A 22,800-nucleotide genomic window follows, 5' to 3' on the forward strand; every position below is an offset into this window, starting at 1 on the left:
TGAAAAAAGGAAATAAAAATTCAAATATCCTTTCCCATCCCCTTCCAAATCCCAGCAGCTCCAGGAGCACCCTAAGACCAACAGGAGACACTAAACAGTAACACACTGATGCACCAGGCTAAAATCTGATTTTTCACAGATCTCATTTTCCTTACTATGAGGTCAGGAAAATTCATGAGAAGATGGAAAACCAACTGGAGATGGGTAAAATTAGACACACTCTGAAATCTCTCTTTTATTTTATTTTTTTTTTTAAACAGAATTCAGAGCCTGCTTGGAGGGCAGAGTAGGAACCTTGTGTTATTCCATTGAGCAAAACACAGAATTTATTTTGGTTTTCATTTTGGTTTGCACGTAAATCTCATACTGCAAGCAATCCCAATCAACAATTACAGAGAGAGAACAATTAAATTTCATTTACCAACTTCATTTACCTTGGATTCAGTGGAAGTTTTAGCATAGCACTCAATGCCAGCAAGCACAGCCTCTACAACAGCAGAATATATTTGCGACAACAGCGTACTGAAGAGAAATACAAACACAACATTTACTGGACAGGCAGAGGTTTCTTCCTCCTGTCTTTAAAGGAGCACTTTTTCCTCTCATTGCACAACTCCTTTAATAATAAGGAAGGGATCTTTGTTGGAATAAGTGAAGTAGTTTTATAGTTAAGCTTTCTGTTTAAGACAATGAAATTAGAGCGAGGAAATTGCTCAAATTACAGGATATTTTAAGGAAATAACTCTTGATATAAATGTGCCTGGTGCTTTTATTAGTCAGGAATAAAAAATCTGGTTTACTGTTGCCTTTTGCTGCAGTTGGGTTTAAGAATCACATCCTAAATGCAGGGTCTGGGGTGACAGAGGGAATGGGTTCACATGGACAGGGGGGAGGGATGGATGGAGCCTGGGAGGGTGGGGAGCCCTGGGATGGAATTCCCAGAGAAGCTGGGGCTGTTCCTGCACCCCTGGAAGTGTCCAAGGCCACCTGGAAGTGTCCAAGGGCTTGGAGCCACTTGGGATAGTGGAAGGTGTCCCTGCTGTCCCTCCCTCTCCTGGCAGAATTTGGAATACATTGGAATGAGATGATCTTTAAAGATCTTTTCCAACCCAAACCATTCCACAATTCCATGAAATCTCCATCCCAGCTTAGTCCAATTCCCTTCTTAATAGGGGACTGAGAAAATTGTAAAGAAATAAACCAAAGTCAGGAGAAGCCAGGAGTGACTTTCAGCTATTGAGACATTTACAGCTCCAGAACCACAGGGGAAAAACCAAACCAAGGAACCTCAGCCTCTGTTTTCCTGCTAAATTACAATTAAAAAATGAGCAGATCAACGAAATCACTCCCTAAATTTTAAGTTTTCTCATGACTCCACTGCCAATATTGAGGGAGGGAAGAGGGAGAGGAAAGAGGATACAGCATTTAAGCCAAAGGCAAAGCATTCCTGAAAGATGGAAAAAAAGCATCTGAAGATCCCAAACGTGGAGGAACCTCAAAATGCACCAAAGCTTGTCTTGGATCATCCCCAACAGCAGCAAGTGACTTTAAAATTCAGCTTTTTCACTATATTTCCAGGTTTCTGGGTTGTATTTTCCTGTCTTTTCATATGCACTTAGCATGTTTGCACTGCATTAAAGCAATGTAATTCCTTTATATTGTAGTTCTTCCAGACTTTGTAACCACTCCTATTTTCCCTCAAATTCACATTTATATTTGCAAGAAAACACCCCAGTGAGGTGTCCTTTGTCTTATTCTTCTTCCCATTTTAACACTTTAAAGCTAGCAGTGAAAAAAAAAACCCAAAAAAACCAGCACAGGATTTCTTTTTTGTTTCTTTTGAAGCATTTTCTTAAATAAAAATAAACCCACAAAATTTATCCCAGTTTATCATTCAATTTTCAAATTTGGTTTATGCACTCCAGGCAATCAGTACAGGGAAATTTGGAATGAACAGTGTTCATAAAATACTTTTTATTTCACTTTTTATAAAACATTGACAACTGTAAGAAGCAGGACACAATTGTAAACTAAGCTGAAAATCATGAGTTCAGGTTTGTCAAAAAAGTCAATTATACTACTGTTGTTTGAAATTAGATTATTTGAAGCAATACAGGGATGCTTCCAAGAAAAAAGATATTATTTTTTAATTACTGCCTTTATCAACCCCTGCTTTCTTTAGAGCTTCTCTACTCATCTTGATTAAAATGCATTTAATACAAAGGATTTTTGAAGGAGGACAAAAAATGAGCAGTATGTAGATGCAAGAAAAAACACCTGTTGAAGTTCAGTTTTCTCTAAAGGAAAGGAAATTCTGCTGCTCAGTGCAGTAATTCCATTTTTATCTCTCACAATTACCAAAAGTCAACAGTATTTAGTGTGACGGTACTGACACATCTTTAATATTTTTAGTATCTTGCTACCAGGTCATGCAGCTTTCCAGAAGCAAAAACAGGCTCCTAAAATGATCCCAACTACTAAGGAGGACAAAAATCTCTAAGGAAAAGTCTGATTTATCAAGAGAGAGAGCAGGACCAAAGCAGATTTTCTACTGTATTCTCCAAGCTGGACAGGAATCTACAACATGCACAAAAGTGGACATCAACATGGAAAAACAAAGTGGGATTTTGAGAAGGTTAAAATGTGCAGAAGCTTTGCAGCTTCCCAAATTTGAGGAAAAATTAAGTTTGATCTGGCTTGAACACAGTGAATTCCTTCACAGGTTTGAGTGTTCCCTGTTGGCATTTTCACTGAGCATCAGAAATCTTCCACATTGTTCATGAAACTGCTCCAAAAATTACTTTTTCTTCTATGTGTGCAAGATGCTACAGTGTGAGAGACTTTTTCCTCTTGGTTTACATAAAGTATCTTTAAAAATGATTCAAGATTATGTTTTTTACTACAATTTGAGCAAAATTTACTAATATTTCCTTTCCTAACAACTCTCCATGTACCCACTGAAACTCCCCACAAGCATTTTGCCTTTGCAACCCTGCCCCATGCACATTATTCTGAATAAAAATGTCCCTGCAAATGCCAACAGCCACTAAAAGCAGGTTTCCCCTCCTGCCACGAGGTAGAAGAGGGAAGACTTAAGGAATAATATCAAAAATTGGCAGCTTACACTTGCTCAGCTTGCTTGTGTATCTCATTGTCATTTCCTGTATTAAAACAAAAATAATAAAACAAAAATAATAATAAAAAAAGGTTTGGTTTAAGCACTCTGAGAGCATTTCTGCTGCACATCTTACATGGAACTGATCCAGTATTTTATGCTACTAAGGCAAACACAGGCTGTAATTCCAATTTTCCAACCAGCCTTTCTTCAGCTGCTCTGAGCCCAGAATATATATATTTATATTTTATATATTTATATCTATTTATCTATTTTATATATTTTATATATTATGAATAAATTATATATATCTATATATTATATATTAAATTTATATTACATATATAATATATATGTAATATAAATTTAATATATAATATATAAGATATTATAATATATTTTATATTATAATATAAATATTTTATATTATATATTTATAAGTATATTATAATACATATATAATAGATAATATATTACATATAATATATTTTTTTAATAGCATTATTTTTTTTTCAAGAAAACCCTAAGGACTAACTTCATCCATAGATTTTTCCAGCCATTTAAAATACATAAGAAAATTTTTTTAAAAATTTTACATGGCTTGTTTTTATTTGGGAATACAGCTACTGTAACTCATTACACTGAGGATAAAAGACAGAAGTGAAAGAATTTCCTTCATCCTAAAAATTCTCAGTTACTTGACAACTCCCAATTTGAATTACTATATTTTGGAGACTCTTTTTTTATAAATCCATATGGAACATGGACTTAAATTTTGTTTAATACTTTTAAAAGGGTCTGCACACTGAGATCTGACAGATTTTATGTTCAAAACTCAGATTTGACAGATTTTACCCACAAAATCTGCTATGACTTCATGCACTGGCTACAGAATCTACCACTTAGAAAGGAAGCAAAACCTTTAAGTGCTACCAATTTTCATGGAATCAGAGGTAATAACTGCCTTGGTGTATTTCATGCACTTACCCAGGAAAGGAATGTGAGTGGCTCCAAAAAAATAGGTCCTTGAGCAAGCCAGAGGTCCCTTTGGAGACACACACTGCACTACCTAGCAGTCAGTATTAATGAGATACAAAAGACATCAGTAAAACAAATTGGTGCAAGAATTAACAATTAACTACGTTCCCCTTAAGTCTTCTAAGCACTGACAGACTACAGAAGGTTACAACACAGAACTGGATTGTGAAAAAGCAACTTACGTTTTCAAAGGTCTATTTCACTTTTGACTTGACCTGAATGGTTGAAAGACTTTGGAAAGGAGATGAGCTCTGACTTGTGCTTTCAATTTCCTATGTCAACTGCTCTTTTCATGAAGAGGAAAGTGGGTCAGGTTCCCATAACTAGGCTGGCACTTGGTCTTATTTACTATTTTCATGACACCCTATTAAAACAGTATCACCTGTACCTGTAAATAAACCACCTTTTTAAGAACAGCATCAGAATCTGAGGACAACAGATGGAGCAAGTACATCACAATAACACAGTACTTGCATTTGCAAAGGTATCTTATTGTTAACAAGGGAAGGAAAGACAGAATTGAAAGTGTTTTGACAGAAATAATGTTAAAAGCAGCAAATGGAGGATGAGATTTCACCAAAATGCAAAATCACTCTTTTCTCAGGCTCTGCACACGTGATTTGTGCCCAGAAGCCCCACGTCCATCCATCCCTGAGGCAGCTGCACATGAAATGCTGACAAACTCATCAACTCAGGGGCTCACTCATGCTCTCACATCCACCTGCTCAGGGCTCACAGCACTCCCAGAGCCCCTGGAGGCAGCAGGGAGCTCTCTCCACACTCTACCTCTCTCCTCCTTCGCTGCCAAGTTGCCTTCTGGAGCCACCCAGCCAGAGGATCCCAAATCCCTGGGGTGATGGACCTCAGCACATGTTTAACCACCCAGCTTTTACTGGGAAATGGAAACAAGTTAATTATCTTGAACATCCCAGATTTGACTTGGAAATAGAAACAAGTTAATCATGTTCAACAACTCAACTTTTACTGGGAAATGGAAACAAATTAATCGTGTTCAACAACCCAGCTTTTACTGGGAAGTGGAAATAAGTTAATCATGTTCAACATCCCAGCTTTTCCTGGGAAATGGAAACAAGTTAATCATGTTTAACAACCCAGCTTTTACTGGGAAATGGAAACAAGTTAATCATGTTTAACAACTCAACTTTTACTTGGAAATGTAAAAGTAAAAGCAGAAGTTTAACAAAACAAGTAAAAGGATGTTCAACAACCCATCTTTTCCTGGGAAGTGGAAATAAGTTAATCATGTTCAACAACTCAACTTTTACTGGGAAGTGGAAATAAGTTAATCATGTTCAACAACTCAACATTACTGGGAAGTGGAAATAAGTTAATCATGTTTAACAATTCAACTTTTACTTGGATATGGAAACAAGTTAATCATGTTCAACAACCCAGCTTTTCCTGGGAAGTGGAAACAAGTTAATCATGTTCAACATCCCAGCTTTTACTTGGAAATGTAAAAGTAAAAGCACAAGTTTAACAAAACAAGTAAAAGCATGTTTAACAACCCAGCTTTTACGTGGAAGTGGAAATAAGTAAAGCTTTGCAACTTCAGCAGAGCAGTCCTGGAATTTTATGAAAGGTTTTTCACAGTCTTGTCAATAGTTGTTGAAGCACACAGTGGAATTTGGATATGTGGTGGTATATCCTAGGTTTATTCAGAAAGAAATTATCCAAAAAAAGTGGCTTTTTGTTTCTTTTTTAAGAAATGGTCAAATAAATGTGGTTAAAATAGAATCTGTGGGTCACAGTTAAGTGTATCACAGGTTTTCACTTTTTGGCCAGGACACAAACAGCATTTCCCTCTCCCCCACCCACTTACAGTAAAATTTGTCTTTTTCCAGAGAATAAATTATTTGAACTCATTCAGCAATCTCTGATTAAGAATCCAGTCTGGTTCCACTTGGAAAGAGCAAGAAAAATCACATTTTTTTCCTTAACCTGATGGATTGCTGAGGTGCTTTATGTTAAGAAGAATTAGGCATTTAACTCATGAAAGACAAGCACAAAATATATACAAAGAGAAAGAGAATATAGTTTAAAATCTCAGATAACTTCTCCAAAGCCTTACCATATGCTTGGCAGTGCTTCCACCAGGGCCAGTGTTTCGGACCAGATGCCCTTCAGATGGAAAATTAAAGTTCCCAGTGTTCAAGTTTTCCTTTGTGGAGTGGCTGCCAAACAGGACAAAGGGCTGCCTGCTTGGGCTGAGGAGGAGACAAGGAATCAACACCAAAATACTTGCAGGAATTTTACCAACAAATGAAATCAAAGCTTTCAACTGCTGAATTTCTCATTATTGTAATAAAAAATTACTAAAGCTTCACGGGGAAAGGAGCAAGTTCAAAAGAAAAAAATCTTCTTGCATTTATAAACTGATCATTTCTTTCAAATACAATGAACTTATCTCAAGGTTGTTCCTAAATGCTCTTAAAATATTCTTTTATCTTAAACTGCCTTGAAAAGCTGCTTAGTTTAAAATTTACTCTCTTGAAAAGCCCTGAAATGACTGTGTTGGAAACAAACAAAACTATTTTGGGTTTAGTTCTGGCTTTGGGCCCAAGACTCAGCTGGAGAGGTCAAAGATTTTCTTTTCTTTAATGCAATGCAAACACCAGAGGATGCTGCCAGCAATAAAGGGCATTAAACTGCACTGGTTTTACTCCAAATAGAGCAGAATGTGCAGAGAGATTGAATTAGCTGAACAAACCTTGATTAGCTCACAACAGCACAATGTGGATTTTGCAACAGAACCTTTTGCAACAGAACCTTCAGCTAAACAACAACTTTTGTTTTAAAACTCTCTCAGAGAATTTCAGGGTGGTTTGGGTTGGAAGGAAACTTAAATCATCTCATTCCAGGGACACCTTCCACAATCCCAGGTTGTTCCAAGCCTCAAGCAACTTTTTCCAGGGATGGAACAAGGAAGGAACTGATCATAATGCACAAAATTTCATGGTATAGGTAAAAATTCCAGCATTAAACCCTGGGAAAATTCAGCTTATCCTTTCAGGACACGAAGGAACTTTGCAGGGCTTTTTTTCAGAATGAGATTTGATCTACTGAGGTGATATCAAAAAGAATTTTAAACATTATGGCATCAGGGATATGGAAATAAAATATTGAGGTAGTAGTGACACCAGAGAGAGTAATGAGTAGTAATAATAATAATAATAATGAGTAATAATTACCTGTTATCTGTTATATGGCTTGAGATCATGCCATGGCTGAAATAACTTCTGAAGGGCTGGGAAGAATTGAAAACAAAAAAATTATTAAGAAGTACATGGAAAGAAGTGTGAAATAGCCTCTCATTAATTAAACCTGAATTATCTTTCTCAGAGAAAACTCCTGAACCCTCAGAAAATGCTTCCAACCTCCACAAATAAACACAAACACCACAAAATCTCTCATTTCATTAAATCATTAAATGATTGAGGTTGGGAGGGACCTTAAAGCTCTAAATTTAGTTCCAACCCCCTGCCAGGGGCAGGGACACCTTCCATCATCCCACAGGAAGCAACAAAATGCTTCAAAAAAACATTAAAATGTTCAAAAAAGCATCAAAATGTTCAAAAAGTATCAAAAGGTTTCAAAATGCATCCCCAAAAAGCAACAGCCACCCCCAGAAATGCTCTGTTGTTTTCTCCCATGCTCTGTGTCACCCCCTCAGTTATGTTTGAGGTTTGAAATGTGCAAATTCAACTTGTTCAGCCCTGCACATACCAGATTCCATCCAAATGCAAGTTAATCTACCTACAAATATCTCCTGTGCAGGTAGAAATTGAATTATCAGGGAGCAAACACTTGACTGAATTTCCCCTGCAGTCCTAAGCCATCATACCATGGATTTTTAAGGTGGGTGGTGACTTTAAAAAATTCAAATTATGTGGTTTTAACCCTCAAACATGAAAAGTGAGATGGGAGAGGGAAAAAAAAAACTCAAATTAACGCTGAGTAATTTTTCCTTCTGCACAGATAGTGGAGGATTGCTGAAGCAGGCCTACCTCCCCAGCCTGAGATTCGGAGAGTTCCAGAATGAAGGGGATTTCAGTGTCAAAATTAGCAAAAAAGTTGGTCCACTGATGTTCAAAAATCATTAAATCCTAGAAGGAAAATATTTGACATTACTTCAAGAGAAATGAAGGCAATGCAGACTGGAATACAGACTAATGAAACAATAAGCTTAGGAAAATAAATATATTTTAGAGGATAAGGACATTCTGCTGGATTTCAGGGTATCTTTTTGTGGGTATGTGGTTTATGTTTATTGTTTTCAGAAAATTTAAGTCAATTTAACAACAACTTTCAGGCTGAAAACATCAAAGTATAATAAAAATGTCTGCTCAGAGTGTAGGACAAGTCCCAAACAGGAATCTCACTTCCACACAGAGAGGGGAAGTGAAATTTCAGAGAATGATTACTTAAACTGAGAGTCTTGTAAAAACTCTATGATATTTTAATTTTCTTTACAGCAGTTGATTGAGCAACCAAATTGGTGAGAACTACCAATATTTTATTAATGAAGGATAATTACTGCTGAATTTTGCACATATTAAATTGCCATCAAGCTAGGAACAGATTAAAAATTAATATATACCAAGAATTATACAATTATATAGACTATTAAAGTATAAATATTAATTTAATAAATTACAAATATAAATTATTAAATTATAATATAAATAGATTATTCAAAATGCATCCACAATAATTATGAATTATATATATTATATAGATTATATAGATTATATATAATATAATATATATTATATATCTATAATATTATATATTATATATAATATATTATATAATATATATATTATATACATTATATATTATATAATAATTATAATGAATTATAATATAAATAAATGTAAATGAAAGATAAATGGCATATAAATTATAAATATTAATATTGATACAATGCTTTCTCCTCTAGCTCTGAGATCAGAGCCTGGCATTAATGTGGAAATCCCTTCTTCCCTCTGTTTGTATTTCCCAAAGCATCAGGGCAGCCACTGAGTGTCACTGTTCCCCACTTAAAGGAGCTACAAAACATTTGAAAAATGCATTTTTTTTTCTCCTGGAAGAACGGTTTTGTGTTAAAGGGGATTTTTTTTAACCCTCCTTGCTGCAAAAGGAGGATTGACACACAAAACCACAGCAACTTCAGGTATTTTGTACATGGTTTAATGACATGAAGGAAAATTTGCAGGAGATTTTCAGACAAAGCAATAAATTCAAAGAAAGCAACACAAATTATTTTAGTGTTTTGCAGAGTTTGTGGTAGATTTAAGGAATAAATCATGCAACAGCAGGCAGAGCCTGTAAATTAAGCCCATAAACTTAATTAAAACCAAACAAAATCAAACTTTTCCTCTGTGGCTACACCAAGCAGGAGCTGAGGCAGAAGGTTTCACCTGCATTACCTCAAAAAGCAAATCCTCCAAGGACACAGGATCCATTTTGCTGTAGGTCTTCCATAAATCAGCACTGACATCCATTAACTGAAAGAGATTTTAAACACATTTCTGTGAAAAACACCACAAAGAAAGGCACAGATTAGGGTTTAAGATGAGGCAGAATTGGGGAACCCTGCCCTGTCTACCAGTGCTCCTTAACTCCAATTTCACAAATATTTCCACTCTGTTACAAAAGAGCTGACCAGCGAGGGCCTGGACTCTGTGCAAAGCTTTCTCTGCATCCTCCAAACAAATCATTTCACAAGATTTTTCAATTTAATAGCAAAGAACTGCATGAGCTGGTGCAGGCAAAAGGGCAAGATGAGTTGTCTGAGTTAAGACAGAAAATCAAGAGCCAATTCCAGGGTTACTCATCCTGAGCATCAGCCAATATTTGCTCCAAGCTGATGTAAATTTAGACTAAGACAGTATTTTAACTTTGCAATACTAAATTTAGGCTTTAACTTTTTAACTTTAATTTAAATTTAACTTTGCAATACTAAATTTAGACAGTATTTTACCTTTGTAATACTTTCTTCCAAGTACCGGGATGATGCTTATGGAGAAAAATATTTAAAAATATATTCTTAAGAGAACAGTGGTATCTGAATAATTCTGCATTTACTCCCCATAATCCATTCAGTTAAAAATGCAACACTGGCTGGAATTTTCTTAACCCACTGCTTTACAGGTAGTCCAGGTACTCATGTAATAATGATGTCCCAGACCTCACTTCCATTCCATTCCTATAAATACAGGAAATTTTCTAAATGACAGATTATGCATATGAGAGATGCATATGGAGAGCAATATTTAAAAATATATTCTTAAGGGACACTGGTATCTGAATAATTCTGCATTTACAGGGTTCCCCATCACTCACTCAGTTAAAAATGCAACATTGGCTGGAATTTTCTTAACCCACTGCTTTACAGGTATTCATGTAATAATGATTTCCCAGAGCTCACTTCCATTCCATTCCTATAAATACAGGACATTTTCTAAATGACAGCATCATGAACAACTCTGATTTCTCCAATAAAAGAGGAACTGCCTTTAAAAGGCTGGGAGAAATCCTGAATTATCATCCTTCAATTATATTCCAATCTAAGAGAACACACACAGCAGAGGGAAAATCTCAGAGGGAAAGTCTGAGCTAAAAATGCACCAAAAAACTCCCCTTTTAATAAATTTCTAGATGATTTACAGTGATCCCAAATGCACTTCCAGCCTGGTTTCCTCCCCCCTCAGGGCCAGAGAACCACACAAATATGTACAAAGTTAAGAATGTCACTTCCCATTTGAAATCCCCTCATGATTTCAAGGAGGAAGCAAACAAGAACTGCAGCTGGAGCTGCCTGGACTGCCAGAGCCCAACATGATTGCTCTCAAAAAAGGAGTCCAAGAATTTTCCCTGCTCCTTTTGAAGCACTCAGGAGTGCTTGGGGACAGAATCAGCTCCCTGGATCACACAGGGCAGGTTCTGCCTGTGCCACCCTGTCTGAACATTATTTTTCAGAGCCTCTACTGATTTCTGAAATGAACTGGGGTAGTTAAAGGGCAGGTAAAGATCCAAACAGCTCCTGAATTGGCAGTGAAATTTTCATTAACTCGTTTTATGCATCAAGAAGGGTGCCCTCCCCAAAGATCTCATCTGTTTAATGCTTTGGGCAGGTTTTACACCATGAGGTGTTACAGCACCAGTGATGAAATGACAAAAAAACCCTGAAGAAAAGCCCTGAAGAAAGCTTAAAATTTTCCACCCAGTGGAAAGAGAACAGTGCTCAGAAAGGCACAGGAACTCCCAGAGAATATTTCTAAGCAAGCATGTACAATTATAGATATGATGAGACTTTTAAAAATGGAACTATTCATTCTCTGGAGGTTTTCCAGCTATCAGGAGTCAGACAAAAGCCCATTGTGGCTGTAAAAAATGGAGGAGTGATAAGAAAAATAGAACATCTGCATTGCTGTGGCAGAGATTCAAAAAAATGAAAGCAAAGAAGCTTTAAACAAGCACAGAAATGCAAAGCTGTCATCTGAAAATGCTGTTCAGAGCATAATTAATAAATGGGCAAATCAATGACATAAGTTGCAATTAAATCCTGATTGTTGCCCTATTGAGCAGGGTATGATGACCCAGGAATATAAAATGTCAGGGAGAGAAGGGGATGCATCTCTTCAGTCAAAACCAGTGACCCAAAAAAAAATAGTATTTTCTTATTTTCTGAGCTCATCTCAAGGTGTTTGTCACTAACCAACTTCTCTTGCTCTGCTCTTGAAGTTCTAGAACCCATCTAAAAAATTAGGGGTAAAAAAATTGGTTATTGGTAGAGGTGGCTCTGGAAGGAACAAAAAGGAAAAGGAAAAAGGGAAAGAGGGAAAAAGGGAAAGGGAAAGAGGGAAAAAGGGAAAGGAGAAAGGGGAAAGGGGAAAGGGGAAAGGGGAAAGGGGAAAGGGGAAAGGGGAAAGGGAAGGGAAGGGAAGGGAAGGGAAGGGAAGGGAAAGGGAAAGGGAAAGGGAAAGGGAAAAGGAAAAGGAAAAGGAAAAGGAAAAGGAAAAGGAAAAGGAAAAATATAGATAAAGGAAAAAGATAAAGGAAAAGAAAAAGAAAAAAGGAAAGGAAAAAGGAAAGGAAAAAAGAAAAGGAAAAAGGAGATGAAAAGGAAAGGAAAAAGGAAAGGGAAAATGAGCTCTAAATCACAGCAGAGGCCTGGGGAGAATTGCAAATCATGTCCAGGCAAAGTGCTGTGTAACCCAGACAGAACCTCAGGCACACCACAGGCTCCCCATCCTGCCACAGCTTTACAAGATCACAAAAACCTCCATCCAATTTAGCAGCTCGCCTGAGCAGTGAGTCAGGACTAGATCATCTCCAGAAGTGCTCTGCAAACAAAATAATCCCATGAGTAAGCTGTGCCTCAGGAAGGAGACGAGCAAGGGAGGCACTCACTTCATATTTCATGGTGAAGAAGCCGTCGCCCCCGATCCCCTCGAGCGCGAAGGCCTGCACGATCGGCCACTTCTCCACGATGAACATGTCAAATATCTGCAGGTGGCCTGCAAAGCAAGCACAGTAACAAATTCCCTCACAAATCCTGGCATTTCAGCTCTCCCTGAGTTCTTGGGATTCACAGATTCGGTTGTAGAAAAATCCCATTTTCGTACAGCTGAAAATCTTGAAGCGAAAAATGGTTTTTGTGCAGACAGCAATTTTAGAAGCTCCCCTACACCCTGAATTTTGTGCCTTTTTCTCAGGATATTCCACATCTCCTTGCAAACTCTATTACATGCTGATTAACAATTAAAATTCAAGATAATAAAGAGGGAGCTCTGCTTACTCCAGTTCATCAAATACTTGGACTTAAGTAAATACTGAAATACAACATCAGAGAATCCCAGAATGGTTTGGGTGGGAAAGGACCTTAAAGCTCATCCCATTTTCCCCCTTCCATGGTCCCAGGGTGCTCCAAGCCCTGTCCAACCCGGCCTTGGCTGGATGGGGCTTGGATCCTGATCCCTCGATCCAATTCCAGGGATCCAGGGGCAGCCACAGCTTCTCTGGACACCCTGTGCCAGGCCCTCACCACCCTCACAGGGAGGAATTTCTCCCATCATCCCCATTTAATCAGAATTTTAAGTTGAGGGAAATTAAAACTTCCTCCTGGCACTTCCATTAATGACTTTTCAGGCAGTCAAAGCGTATCAGCCTTCCCTAAGGGAAGCAATAAAGAATTAGGAATTAAAAAAGAATGCAAGATTACACTGCTGAGGCTCAAGGCTGGCTCCAGATCCCAACAGGAAGCCGTGCAGGGCAGTTTTTTTTCAGTTCTAAAAAAGGAAACTTGCATAAAGAAATGTTTATTCTCCCCTTCCATAAAGAAGGATTTATCTGGAGCTCCCATGGGAACAGAGAAGTTCTGCAGCAGCTCAAGACACTGCTCTGAATGCAAATCATTTCTCTGCCTCACACTGGGGGAATTCGCTCCCCAAATGAACTCTGAGGGCATCCAGCTCTCAGAAAGAAATTCAACTCTTAAGGGAAGAGATGCTAAAAGGAAACTAATGACTTACTAATCCTTATTTCTCTCCTAAGGCAAGGAAATCTTCATTCCCTGAAGCTGCAGGGTGCAAAAACACTTCCACTCTCTGTGTTCGAACTCTAGATGCTGAGAATTTTAAACTTTCTGTTTTGAAAAGCACAGACCCACAAGAGAATATTATATTTAACCTAAGGCTGTAGAGAAGGCTTCCAAAATTGATTAACAGCACTATGATTATAAGTGTGTCATTTGAATAAGAGTGTGTGCTATCACAAAGTAGAAAACTTAGAGTTTAAAGTTTAAAATATAATAATATATATGAAGTGTGTAATTACAAGTGTGTAATTTGTAATTTGTGATTTTGTAATTACAAGTGTGTAATTACAAGTATGTAATTTGAATAAGAGTGTGTAATATCACAAAGTAGAAAATTTAAAAGTTTTAAGATATAATAATATATATAAAGCTAAGACAGAAGTTTTAAAGTAGTAGCTAGTTGTTCTTCCTCACCTTCTTCTTCATGAGTTTAAGTAATATTTTCAAATTAGACAACAAGTCCACATTGCAGGACACAAAACATTAGTTATTGAGTCAAAAATAAAAATAATTTAAATATAATTTCTTAATTAGATAGTTTAACCTTAAAAGACCTTGTAAAGAAAGACAGCCATTTTGTGCCTTGTTAGTAAAATATTACAGAACTCACTACTTATCAAAATGTAACATAATTTTTTTTAAAAATTTAAGTTTGAATGTGAAATACCAATCTCAAGTACCTTCAATCCCAACCTTAACAAAAAACAAACCCCCAGAAAACCAAAAAAATAGATTAAAAAACCCCCAAAACCCAACAATTCTGAGCATCACCCACCCTACCTTGGCAGCTGTAGGGGATCCCAATGCGGCTGCAATCCCTGACCATGTCCACAAAGCTGGAAATCTTGAATTCCTCTGCAGCTTCTTCATCTTCATACTGAAAGAAGCCATTTCAAATCACATTGGATTAGGCATGCCCTGATTTGATTGGTAGGAAAGAGAAGATGCAGCAGTTAAAGCATTAAAATATCACCTACAGCCTCCTGAAGCTCAAGCACCCATTTCTGGGAGGTGCTTTGGGATTTTGGAAATCCCATCATGGCAGGGATGGACTCAAGCCAATGGAAATGGGAAAAAAAATCAAACTTCAAAGCAAGGTTTTTAATCATGACATATGAAGGCATAATTATAGACTTTATTTTCAGCTTTCAGTGAAGACTTTCAACATCTAGATTTGAAAGATGAAAGTCATTGTGAGGATACCAACTGATGTGCCACGAAAAACGTGCCACTGAGGGGAAAGAAATTAAAATAAGATACTGTATTACCAGCTAAACAGCACTGAGCAAGGAAAATCAATGACAGAATAAGCCCCAGGTCACAGATTAGGCAAGGAGAACCAGTTTTGGTCTGAGGGAGAGGTGAATTGCAAGAAAAGAAGGGAGCAAGAAGAGGAAAAACCCTCCTGCAACACTGTCTGAAGACTTGAGCAGACTGAAGAGCAAATATCCTAACCCAGAAAAGCATAAAAACCAGACTGGAGAGACAAATCCCACTAAAGTCATTTTTCTAACAGAACACAAAGCTGCAAACACACTGACTTGGAGCTGAAAAGCAGTTTAGCAGCAAGTCTGGAACCAACAGCTTTAGCCCTGCTGGCTTCTTCAAGAGCCACTCGTTTTCTGGAGCAAGATCAGAAGGCAGAGGTGTTTTGCCTATGTTATTTTATTTTATTTTATTTTTATGGGCAATGCTCTGAGCTTCTTATCAAGGCAAATGACATGATTATGAACTCCTTGTGAGCTTCAGGGTACACCCAACACATTTCTTTTAAGGACAAGTTCTTTTAAGCCAAGCCTGAATTTAGGCTGCAGCCCCAGCTCCTTTGTGGTGTGTTCCTCCTTCAATCCCATGAAGTCAGATCAAAGCTGCAGCTCAAAGCCAAGCCCCAAACAACTGCCAGTTTCTCAAGACTTAAAAATGTCATTGGAACAAGAACTTGGGTTTTGGCAAGATGCTAAAGGCTTGCTCACGATCTGCTGTTGCAGCCAGTTCAACTGTGGTACCCCAAAATTTACTACAGCAAATTTCTGTATTTTATCCTATTTGGCCACTTTGAACATGGGCATTTTTTTAGTAATATGGGATATTTTTACCCAATAACTAGGCTATTCTCCTAAATTCCTGTGGTCTAGTTAAAGCAAGTAGGAAGGAGAAGCTTTGTGTTTTGCCAGAGCCAGGTACAGCACTGCTTTATTTATTTCTAAATTTCTTGTGATTTTTTGGTTTCATTTTTATGAAGTTATTTCTATCACTAAAGTAATTGCTTAAAAGTCACTGCAGGCTATTCTCCTGTAAACAGGATGCACTTAAAGCCTGACACAGCAAGGTTTTGTTTGTCTTTCTGCAGTAATCTAAGAAACTGGCAATTTTTATACATTGGGAATGTGACTGGAAGTGCTCAGCTCACTCACACCACACAGCAATGAAGTAGAACTGTATTTTCAGCTTCCAAAACCAAACCTTTCCCCTCATTTCCACAAAGAACAAGGCACATGGTTCACCTTGCCAGTTACATCATTTTTCTCAAGGCAACACTGTGTGATTAAGGTTCTTTACCACAATAAATCATATCAAAGCCCATAAGCAGATGAAGCTTAAAATTCAATAGCTGAGATTGCAGCTGCACTGGCAACTGTGTGGTAAGAACTTCTCTGCTCCTGATTCCAAAGTGCAAATGTTCTCCCAGCATCAGATTTGCCTTTTCAGCAAGGATTTTGGCAACAAAGAAGCCTTGTGAAGCCAGGCTTCAGGTTTTGCTGGGGCATGTTTTAACCTGGAGCTCAGCTGTTCTAGCCTAACAAGAATTATCCCTTTCTGCTGCACTCCTGGAATTGTATCCACACCAAATGTTGGGATCCGTGGACAAGGTATTCATAAACTTTGGAGCAAGATCAGTGGAGGGCCACCACAATCAGTGGGATGCAGCCCTTGTCCCAGGAGGAGAGATCCAGGCTTGCTCAATATCTGCACCCCAAACCCACCAAAATATTACTGAGACGGTGAAGTCAGGCTCTCCACAGTGGTGATGAGAAAAGTTTTGATTTAAAACAATCAGGTTTGGGCTTGACAAAAGGAAACACTTTTTCACTGGGAGGACAGTGGGAAAATGCAGCAGGCAGCCAGCAGAGGTTCTGCAGTCATCCTTGGATGCTTTCAACACCCAGCTGCAAAAAAGCCTTGAGAAATCTGATCTGATCTCAGCACTGAAGCAGGAGGGTGGACAAGATGATCTCCAGAGATTCAATAATTCAGATTACAATTCAATTGTAATCTGAATTATTTCCTAATTCTGTGATCTAAGCTATCAACCAGACACATAAAAACACAATCAGTCTACTGTAAGCCCCATCACTTCCAAGCTGGAAACTCAAGAGAACAGAAAGTTTCTCTCCCTGACTTTCCCACTCCTTTTTCCCCTAGCTTCACTCCTCACCACAGGCTCCAAACCCACTCCCTGCAGAATTCAGAACAATTCTGACTTAGAAAAGAAACTACACAGAACTCAATGGAGGAAAAAGCATTTCCAGTCTCCACTGGAATGAAAAGGTCCATATTCTACACCCAGACAAAGAGTATTTTCATTTTCCACTCCTCTAAAAATACTTCACAACAATAAATGGGCTTTTTCTAGAATACTTTGACTTTTAAGTTCAAGATGAAACTCGCATCAGTCATGGGATGTAGGGGAAGTGAGGTCAACAGTTCTCAACAAGACAGATTTAATAGTTAAAATGAAAATACATAATGAAGTTTTGTTATTTTAAAGGACTTACTAAGCCCATCTTTCCTAATATTCTAAAAGTATTGGCAGCCAATGCAAACAGTGCTTTTGCTTTGATGTGGGAAATCTCAGCGTTGACTGTGATGCCTGATTCACATTTTGCATTTTTCACAACCCACATTTTTTCTCCTCATTAAAAGATCACTGACTCAGGTCAAAACAACAGCAATTAGTGGGAGAGAGGAGCAATTTGTCCTCACACTCCAACAAATGAAAGTATTGACAACATATTCTTGTTGCACACTTTAGCAAATGCTTAATACCCAGATGTACACACATATCACTCCCCTGCTGAGGAGGAAAGAGAAGAAAAGACTTCTGGAAAGAATGTTTTTAAAAGTTTCACTTTAAAGATCAGTTCATTAACAAGTTCATTAGCAAATCTTGTGTGCATTCACTTTTCACTTACCTCATTTTCAGTCAGACAGTGGAAATGCAAGTTCCTCCAGTGTGCCACATAGGGTAAAAGATGATTGTAATTCACAGGGTTGCAGTACAGATGAACACTGTCAGGTTTTATTAATATGATTATATCTGCAACAAGCACAACAAATATTCCAGCATCAGGACTCCACACACAAGAGAAACTGAAGAGAAAACATTTTTTCTATTATGCACCTCATTAAAAAAGAAAATTGTTCAGCTATCTGAATGCAATTCCTGATTTCTTTCAAACAAGCAGAAGGAGCAGTTGGCAGCCACAGAGAGTTCCAAGCACAAGAGCACTTGTAACTGTTCCAGAAAAGTGGGGGGGAATTCCCAAGGCTTGCACAGAACTTGCATCAGCCTGTCCTTTGTGCAGTCCAGAGGCTCAGGATGAGCCTTCCCAGAGCACTTCCAGAATTCTAAACTCCAGCTGCTCCTGCCTGATGTTACATCAGAGCTGCCTCAAGTAAAAACTATCAACACCACAGCCAACAACCAAAAGTTTCATGCAAATAAGGGAAGAAGAACAAGCTGTGATCACAGGGACTGGCACATTCCAAGTATGACAAAGGTGAGTCAATGTGGTGAAATAAAAAAGAGCTCCAGTATTTCAGAAGTGCAGAGGTGTGATCACATAATATTAATAACATGTACCTACACACATTGACTGAACTAACGGGCTGTAATTGTGTAAGTTTACGACATTTGAGATATATTTCATATGTTTTATGCTCCACAATTTATCTTTTTATGTTTAAAAATGAGTCCTTCAGCATTGTTTCTAAGAAGATATTTTCAGGCATATACAGACAACTTGAGACTTAATAACCTTTTTTTTTTTCTTTTTTATTTTTTATGCCCCTTTTTCTGCTCATCTTCTGTCCAGAAGAGGTAAAAAATGTTGAGAACATTACTCACCATCCAGAACTTCCTCAGGAAAACCTGTCCTTTCAAAGTCATTGTTGTTCTGGTTGTACAAACCAAAGAGCAGATAATTTGCCAGCTCTCTGCACCCTTCATTGTATCGACTGTCTATCCCTGAAAAGCAAAACCACAGGAGAATTGGTGTGTGTCCCAACACTGCACACCTGAAAAGTTTATTTTCTTCCTCAATTTATTAAGCTTTAAAGCAGGAGTATGAACTCAACTCCCCAACTGAACACACTGAGAGAACAGGGTAGGGGAAAAGGAGATTTTGCAAGATCACTGCCACATGCTGACATCCCCCTTTTAACCTAAATCCATGAGTATTCCTTAAAAAATTTAAATATATTGTTTTCTGCATTCAAATTTCTGGTTTTTTCTAGTAATTCAAACATCTGTCTGGATGCAGGATGCATTCTAATTAATATGTTCTTGATTGAAGCTTCCTAACAAACTAATCCTGTGACCCAAATCTCCTGCTTTAGAATACATGATTAAACATTATCTTATCAGTGTTATAGAGCAATCCCTGAGTCACCAGAGAGCCACTGCAGACTTGTGACAAATTGTGAAAAAGATGTTCTGACAAAAAATATGGAGCACAAAGAGCTTCCAAGGAAACCTTTCCTGGTTCTTGGGAAAATTAAATGAAAAGAACTGAAGATCTGGAGCATGAAGAGATAGAAGATAAATTGAAGAAGAAAGGAATGAGGTCACAGATTTAGAAACTATTTTCATCAATCTTCATCCCTCTGGATGACAGTCAGAGTCATAATTCTAATGTAATAAACCCAGTTTTTTCCAACAAATACAAGTGCACAAAAAGCAGCATCCTTGCCACCCACATTTCACAGAGCTCACCAGTCCTGACTGCCAAAAAAATTCCTCTTATGGCAAATTTTCCTACCAAGTTATATTAGAATTCAGTGGAATCCTTGCCAACAAATTTGGATTTATTACATTAGGATACAGTGGGATGGCTGCCAACAAAATAGGATTTCTTAGCACTGCTAAAAGAGAGATCAGGACATTGGTAATGTAATGACATGGCCTGAACATCTGAGTCTCAGCACTTGAACTGGAAACCAAACCAGTCAAGAGTCACCTGAACTTGGCAAAAATTGGAACAAACCTCAGGTTCTCCTGTTTATGCTCCTTTTTCATGTTGTGTTTCAGCTTTAGGGTGCTAACCAGATGATGTGTCTGCATCCAGCTACTGAATCCCACATCTTAACAAACTCTTTGTTTGCTCAGTAGCTTTGGTAGCTCACATGTACTCCAAGATATCTGAGATTTGGTGGAAAGCTGCCTCACATCTATCCCAGCTTTCTCAGCCCTCAAAGGTTTTGGTTTTTTTCCAGCCATAAATCTTGGAATCCTCATTCTCCTGCTGTTTCTGATCTCTCATTCATAGGCGTCCCTCTATTTTATTTATATTTTCAGCCCCATGAAAGCAGGCACACCAATGTAATCTGGAATTCAGTGGGACTCAACATACAAAATATAGCTGCAAAGCCCTTGTGCCTATGTGGGATTTTAGTTCCAAACAAGAAAACTCTCTTCTTTCAGGAAGAAACTGTTCCATTGTTTTAGGAAACTCCACTTCGATGGAATCAGCTGCAGCCTTGGGAAGTGAGCACACACAATCCCCTGAGGATAATCTGTTCCACTGATTACCTGCCTAACTGAGGCACCTTCTGAGGGCTCAGAGGAGCAATAAATAATCTGGCACAGACAGACTGAAAGAGCTGGAAAAGAGAAGGTTCCAGCAAGATCTCAAAGCCCCTTCCACTGTGAAAGGGGCTCCAGGAGAGCTGGAGAGGGACTTGGGACAAGGGATGGAGGGACAGGACACAGGGAATGGTTCCCCAGCAGCAGAGGGCAGGGATGGATGGGAGATTGGGAAGGAATTGTTCCCTGGGAGGGTGGGGAGGCCCTGGTACAGCTGTGGCTGCCCCTGGATCTCCAGAAGTGTCCAAGGTCAGGCTGGATGGGGCTTGGAGCCACCTGGGACAGTGGAAGGTGTCCCTGGCCATGGCACCAAGCTGGAACTGCTTTAAGGTCCCTTCAATCTAAACCATTCTATGATTCTGTGATTCTAATTTCTGGAAGATCAGAAGAAAAATGAGAAACTACCCCCACTTAAAAAAAAAAAAAAAAAGTTGATGTCACCATCACTTGAAGAGTTTGAGATTTTATCTGGGTACAGCAGCTTAGAGAAGGGAAGATCTTTCAAGCCAAATGTCAAAACTCTGCTTTTTCAGTTAATGACAGAAGGAGGGGAAGACAAAACAAAAGATCTTAAAGGGGGACAGCTGACAAATTTAACTCTTATAATAGAGGACATGGGTGAATTTACTGCTTGAAGAGCACTGACAGCCACAGAGGGAATGTAATTGTTTAACATAAAACCACGAATTCTGCAGAATATTTGGAATTTGTGGTTTACTTGGGCCTTTCAAGTATCCTGTCCAGACAGGAGCTTTCACACTGAGACTTTAGTGCTATTCTACAGCAACACATGGAGTTAAAGGAACAGATACAGCTAGCAGAAAACAAACAGGAAATGAAACAATGACCAAGATAAGAGCATATCAGGAGTCCTCCCCAGAACAATGGGCAAGGCCATTCATTAGGAAAGCCCGAGGCCTGTCTCCAGCTGAGCTGGGAGCTTGGAACTCCCCCTCCTGTCCCCAGCCCGGGCCAGGGCTGTGAGCACACCCTGAGTCAGGCTGAGCCTGAGGCTCCTGCCCTGCTCCCCAGGCAGGGCTCAGCTGCCCCTCAGAGAGCCCATTCGGGTTGCTAAGCTGGCAGAAAGTGTGAAAAAAGCCAATCGTTTGTTTTAAAATTGTAAAAGTTTAAGAGTAATAAAATAGTTATAAGAATGGTAATAAAAAAAAATCAGAGCAATAAGAATTTGGACAAGCAGAGTTAGGACAATAAAAGCAAAGAATTATGGATCTCTACAGATGCTCCCTGAGCACTAAGCCCCAAAAAAGCAGAGCTCTCTAACAAAGGATTAACCCTTAAAAGCAATAGCCTGTTGCATATTCATATATCTCATACATGATGCAAAAATTTCTTTCAAACTGAGGATTTTTCTGTTTATTGTCAACTTTCCCCCTTCCTCTTGTAAATTGCCTTGGTTCCCTGGAGTCTGGGCCTTCCCAATAAGGAGGCAATAATTCTGTCCTTGGAATCCTGTTGTATCTCCATCCAGAGAGGACAATGAGAATTCCTTGGTTATCTTTTCCATGTCTTGGGTCAGTTACAAAAAAGTCTCTTACATCACATAATTTCTATTTTAATATTATGCTATAGCCTAAAAGCTCTATTTACCACATAATTTCTATTTATCTCATTTATCACATTTATTTCTATTTAGCTCTATTTATCCACATAATTTCTATTTATCTCATTTATCACATTTAATTTCTATTTAGCTCTATTTATCACATAATTTCTATTTTAATATTATGCTATAGCCTAAAAGCTCTATTTACCACACTACTCAAAAAGAGATTAATACAACATAACTTTCCAACATGATCATTTTAATATTTACAAAGAACCAACCATATAATATGCATTTTTCACAAAAGCATTCTGGCCAAATGCAGGGGGGGAAATCTGTCTGCTGGATAAAATCAGGTGGGTGTGAGATACCCAGGGATGCAAAATGCACCTGGGGACAGCAGGAGGAAGAGGATGGAGGGAATGGACACATTATCTTCAGATATTGGCCCAAAAGCAACAAAATTCTGGAATTGCTGCAGAGTAATCATTAAAAAGTCTCTGTTTGGAAAGGGAATGGGATGAACAATGAGAGTGATGGGCTAAAGGTTCTCAGAATGTGGGAGAAACCCCAGCAGGGAGAGCTCTGTGTGA

At 38.3% G+C, this 22,800-nt stretch overlaps 1 protein-coding gene across 1 annotated transcript in view; it reads right to left on the minus strand.

Annotated features, from left to right (window-relative positions):
- Positions 1-22,800, minus strand: part of DNAAF9 (dynein axonemal assembly factor 9) — an 80,563-nt gene that overhangs the window by 40,946 nt on the left and 16,817 nt on the right. Inside the window, exons 3-13 of the mRNA XM_066549162.1 lie at positions 18,907-19,026; positions 17,972-18,096; positions 14,559-14,655; positions 12,593-12,699; positions 9,607-9,684; positions 8,182-8,280; positions 7,366-7,421; positions 6,246-6,381; positions 4,103-4,184; positions 3,125-3,161; positions 435-522 (exon numbers count right to left, since the gene is read on the minus strand). Of these exons, the coding sequence (XP_066405259.1) occupies positions 435-522; positions 3,125-3,161; positions 4,103-4,184; positions 6,246-6,381; positions 7,366-7,421; positions 8,182-8,280; positions 9,607-9,684; positions 12,593-12,699; positions 14,559-14,655; positions 17,972-18,096; positions 18,907-19,026 (1,025 nt within the window). The remainder of the gene's footprint in view (positions 1-434; positions 523-3,124; positions 3,162-4,102; positions 4,185-6,245; positions 6,382-7,365; positions 7,422-8,181; positions 8,281-9,606; positions 9,685-12,592; positions 12,700-14,558; positions 14,656-17,971; positions 18,097-18,906; positions 19,027-22,800) is intronic.

The sequence above is a fragment of the Molothrus aeneus genome, chromosome 4 (assembly GCF_037042795.1).
Source record: "Molothrus aeneus isolate 106 chromosome 4, BPBGC_Maene_1.0, whole genome shotgun sequence".
NCBI lineage: Eukaryota > Metazoa > Chordata > Aves > Passeriformes > Icteridae > Molothrus > Molothrus aeneus.